Here is a 4,973-nt window from a genome sequence, read left to right as displayed (position 1 = left end):
ATTTCTCCTATTTTAATTGGGTAATTATTTGTCAGACTGAAAATAAAAAAAAAAGCATAAAATAAAAAAATAGTATCAAAAAATTTGTTTTCCGACCACTATGATTTTTATGTGAGTTAGTGAAAGTTTTATGATTTTTGTATGAGAAAACAAAGTTACGTGACTTTTGTGGGGAAAAAAATCATAGTTATACGATTTTTGCGTGTAAGTTATGTAACTTTGCTGAGAAAAAACCATAATTATATGACAATTAGTGAAAACCACACTTGATTCTCTCAAACTTCAAGTTCTCATCATTTCGTTTCTTGTTTTATATCTTTACAGTGTAATTCTGATATTCATTATCAAAGCCTTACCAAATAAGGAATCTGGATTGCCACACAGATGGTTAATTTCCAAATTTTTGACATTTCCCAAATGGTAAAGTTAGATATAACTTCTTGTGCACTGTTTTAATAATTGCTTAGTGATTGAGACGTTAAGACTAAGATGTGAAAAGATACGTTTGCGCTTCGATATTTTCTCATCTTTAAAATATCATGTTTATTCCACCCGCCTAATAATTAATACCACTCTCTTTCGATTACATCATTTTTTAAATTACTTTCTGACAAATCGCTATTCTTGTTTCCTGGTGATTGTGATGTTTATAATCCTTGTAAACAATTTTCAATTGGTTGTACTTAAGCATCAGCAGAATTAGAATAGCCTCTTAAAAGGCGTTTCATCCCAAAACTTTGGAAATGCAGGGCAAGCCATCATTATCCCAACTTTTAGCATTCGTTTTTGTAACATTAATTAAATATGTAAATAAATTAACAGTAGGTTACAGTCGGGCAGATCTAGCCACTTTATTGCGTATCAAATAAATAAAACACACTTTATTGTGTATCAAATAAATAGAACTGTACGCGTTCTGACTCTAAATCCTGAATTTGCCCTTGCCTCTAATTTCAATCTTGCTTATGATTCTTACCTTCACATTCCAATTTAATACATGCTCCATTTTCATGCAAAGGATCATTCAAAGTGAATATCTATGTGAGAAGAGACGATATCATTACTACATCAAACATAATAGGATATACATCTTTGCATTCCAATAAATGGAATAATAATCGGTAACAGTTTTGACCAATAAGAATTGGATCCAAATTGTAAATCTATTTTTCACTAATACTGACATTTAGGTTTCTTACATTCAGGTAAGCCCCCCTCTTTCAGAATCCCGGGGGACTTTAGTTGTCAAAAGAATAAAGAATCATCTACCCTCCTTTAACTTGTCCAATGCTTTTTCTGGCGATTCAACGGAAGTTCAACATGCTGAAAGTCCCAACGATAAGCAACCGTGCAGGAAACAGAAGCACCACAAGCAAGTGCATGTGCTGCGATGCAACTAGCGTACTGAACCGCTTCAATGACTCTTTTCCACTATGTAAAATGCCAGCAAAGTTGAACTGGCCACGGCCCATATTACCTGATTCCACATGCCTTCTAACAACAATACCAGCATTAACCCCACTTGGTGCAACCAATGGCCACCAAACTCTGCGCCTCTGCTTCCTCCGAGCTTTTCTGATACTGTTCAGCTCTTGGCGAATTACGTTTCTTACAGATTTTAAGTACGAGTTCATGTCATGATCTCTTTGTATTGTTCCTCCAGAACCATAGGCTGAGCGATCACTTAGGATCTCAAGCGGGTGGGGTGAGTTTAAAAACACAGACTGAGCGACTCGGATTTGTTTTTCTGCCTCTGCTGAACTTGATACAGGATCGCTCATTAAATACAGACCGGAGCCTGAAGGTAGCAGGTCGTGGTTTGGAGAGAACTTGTCATCTGGCTGCAGAATTAAGAATTCCCCCATTGGAGCAAACAACAACTTCTGTTGATATAAAAACAGAGACGTGAGTAACCATAGAACTTAAAAGACTAACACGTAAATCATTCTCTAGGTAAATGGAGCAACATTATTCTCTACCTGATTATTCAGACATGGATGATTGCGGAAGTTTCCATTGATTGCTTTAAGAAATTCTGCAACGTGATTGGGATAATTGCAAGAGAAGGCTCGGGGTACAATGTCTCGGTGCATTGTGATTGCCTGCAGATGACTCCGAGGCAAGCCAAGGTGGCGAAGGAGGCGGTCTCCTCCGCACATTATTGACGGTGCACCAAAAGTTATAACAGGAAGCAAGGAAGGAGGAGGAACTTCTCCCCTTATGTGCAGCATGAGATTGAGGAGCAATGATAAACTTCCACCAAGGGAATGCCCAGTGAAACGGAATTTGGCACAACTACCATGAGATTTAAGGTGTGAACGTACTTCCGGCAGCATCTGTTCGTACATTCCCTTTGCAGCTTCATAGATACCTCTGTGGACCATCACATCCAAACCCTAAAAAAGAAAGATGCAATCACAACTCTCCGTCAATGCATTGTCACAAGATTTTATTAGGAAAGTGCTTGTGCGCGTTATGCTAGCACAACAACACAGTCAGACTAGAAAACAGAACACAGTTTAAATTTTGCGCAAGCACTTATTTGAGTGCCTAAATACCTCAAATTGAATAGGTTCAAAGAATAGATTTGCTTGCCATGATGCCAATGACTCTGATCCCTGACAGTAATTAAAGATGAAATTTAGCAACACAATGGAGAGTGAAAAGGTGAAGATCAAATTGGGCTATGATGCATACCTGAATGACAAAAAATCTTGTCAAACTCTCATCATCATCACATACGAACCACTCACAGGGTGAAGAATGATTCGAGTTCAGGTCGTCTGCAACAGCCTGCTTTACTTCCTCCTTTGCAGCAACTACTGATGTAACTGAGTCACTGGTCGCCATAAAAGAAGCAACTTCCCTGTTCCTTCCAACTACATTTTCACCGCTTCCGATGGTTGTTTCAGAGGAATCTTTATTTGGCACAGAGTTGGACGATTTAAACGGAAGAATGCTCTTTGTATGAGAGTGCAGATAAGATGCTGCAGAGGCAGCTATATGGTAAGCAGTAGATGCACTTATCCTGTTCCCACTGGTCTTCATATCCCCTTCTACTGAATTTGTAGTGTTCTTTTCTTCTACCTGAGTTTGAACAACTTCATTCTCTTTCTTCTCCTGGCCTTCAGCTTCTGCCTTCTCTTTCTCAGCTTTCAATGCCTGTTCTTTCTTCTCCAATGAAGAAGTGACAAACTGCAATCCATGATTCCTCAATAAATTTTCTGGCTGCACCAACAAAAACAGAAGCATGGAATCCCATAACATGGCTGCCAGATGACATTGCTTCTAACACAGAAACAGAATAAACCAAAGATCAAATTGTCCACTTGACACAATCATAGAGCACCGTTAAAGCTTGTATAAGCATATTATGAACAGACTATCTTGAAAAACATTGTCTTTTCCAAGTTTCTTCAAATCTAGACTTATTGGTTCAACTAGAAGAAGGGATAATTCTTGATTCCTTAAAACCCAAATCATTAATCATGCATAAGAAAATATCTCTAAAGCTAAAGATCGCGCCTTTTGAGACCTTTGTAACCTCAGAACACTAAAATTAGGCAATAAAAGCTGTAATTTGCTGACACCCCTTTTACAGAAGCAAGTGAAGAAGTTAGATCTACATACTCATATTCCATCAATTTATGCAATACATTAATCCAATCACATATCTGTTATCTACCCGTTTCTCCATTCACAAGACCTTATTTTTCCAAATAGCCTCAGAAATTAAACAATGAGCAATCAACATAGACAAAAAAAGGTTAAGAAGAAATTACCTTAATTTGGGGTATAGAATAAGCCAGACTTCCCAAATAAGACATCTGAGCATACAATCTAGCTTCAGCTAATGACACCCTTTTTAGCAACTTAGAAAAAGAATTTCTATCAAATTTGAATTTTTCTTCATCATCATCTACAGAACACACATCACACTCTTCATCCCCACCACCGCATTGACTATTTTGCCGTCCACTGTTTTCTTGAACATCATCTTCAACACCACCACCACCACCCTTGTCCCCTACATCATCATCCTCATCTTTACTACGCAGAGACCTAACATGCAAAATCTTCAATACCCAATTCCCATTTTGCCCCTCCTCCTCATCTTTCTTCTCCTCCTTTTCATCCATCAATACGGCGTCGTCTACAGCTATTGCATCGTACCTTCCTTTACCCCCTGACCAAAAGGATCTAAGTGGGTACCTAAATGAAAAACCCCATGATGTATTTTTATTCCTCTGAGAAGAAGATGGCTTTTCAACCGACATAGACGCCGCCGACGAACGGCCAACGGCGGATGTACTAAATTGGGTTGCACGGACGTCTAAGGCTCCGGTGCCGGCGACGGCGATCGGCCCCGCCATACCTTGAATCCCTCCCGTTAAACAAATACTATCCATTGACAAAAAAAGCCTTTTCAAATTCTACAATTTCTTTTGTTCCTCTTTGTATTTTTTTCTTTTTGGTATATCAATATGTGACAATTAGAGGTGAAGCTTTATGAACCAAAATTGGTATTGTAAAGGTGAAGCTTTTTTTGTTGTTGTTTGGGCGTTAGGGGTGGCAACAATCTTTGAATTTGGAGTTGATTTTCGGTTTTTTCGTAAAAAGAATCAATATCAATAATAATACAGAGAAAATGGGGGGAGAGAGAGCAAAAGAAATTAAAGAAGGGGGGTTTGTATTTGTAAACCAAACATATAAAGGCACAGGTGAACAACCTTTCAGGTATCTTTCTCTCTCTCACAAGTCACACCAACGATATTTTTCGTTTGCCTTTTTTCCTGGAAACTACAAAAGAATCACAACCAACACGACGTCGTATTAATGTGGCAAAATTTTGTTTTTTACTTTTTATTTATTTATTTATTTTTGAACACCATGTTTCGTTATCACTTTTTCGTCATTCCTTCTTTTCATTCGCTTCCAGCTCTCCTTTTGACGCCTGATTATACTTTTATTGG

General features: G+C 38.1%; 1 protein-coding gene across 2 annotated transcripts; it reads right to left on the bottom strand.

The window, feature by feature from the left end:
* Nucleotides 1-1,040: 1,040 nt before the first annotated feature.
* LOC107798759 (phospholipase A1 PLIP2, chloroplastic) lies at nucleotides 1,041-4,707 on the bottom strand. 2 transcript variants are annotated; one of them, XM_016621796.2, is made up of 5 exons: nucleotides 3,783-4,707; nucleotides 2,698-3,228; nucleotides 2,559-2,618; nucleotides 1,980-2,396; nucleotides 1,041-1,883 (listed from the first exon to the last, which is right to left on the bottom strand). In XM_016621796.2, the coding sequence occupies exons 1-5, from the start codon at nucleotides 4,407-4,409 to the stop codon at nucleotides 1,305-1,307; spliced, it is 2,214 nt and encodes a 737-aa protein (XP_016477282.1). In that variant the 5' UTR covers nucleotides 4,410-4,707; the 3' UTR covers nucleotides 1,041-1,304. The 2 variants fall into 2 exon arrangements, with proteins under 2 accessions (XP_016477282.1, XP_016477281.1); XM_016621795.2 differs by having other exon boundaries at nucleotides 2,698-3,288; nucleotides 3,783-4,675.
* Between the last annotated feature and the right edge of the window lie 266 nt (nucleotides 4,708-4,973).

The sequence above is a fragment of the Nicotiana tabacum genome, chromosome 22 (genome assembly GCF_000715075.1).
Source record: "Nicotiana tabacum cultivar K326 chromosome 22, ASM71507v2, whole genome shotgun sequence".
Classification (NCBI taxonomy): Eukaryota; Viridiplantae; Streptophyta; class Magnoliopsida; order Solanales; family Solanaceae; genus Nicotiana; species Nicotiana tabacum.
Note: the sequence above shows the minus strand (reverse complement) of the source record. Positions and strands in the feature narration are given on the sequence as shown.

Bases quoted from the DNA above. Each gene is read 5' to 3' on its own strand.
- LOC107798759 (XM_016621795.2), bottom strand. From the start codon at position 4,409: ATGGATAGTATTTGTTTAACGGGAGGGATTCAAGGTATGGCGGGGCCG. The intron at 2,619-2,697 runs GTATGCATCATA...AATTACTGTCAG, and splicing joins CAAGATTTTTTGTCATTCAG to GGATCAGAGTCATTGGCATC. The intron at 2,397-2,558 runs GTATTTAGGCAC...TTTCTTTTTTAG, and splicing joins TTGAACCTATTCAATTTGAG to GGTTTGGATGTGATGGTCCA.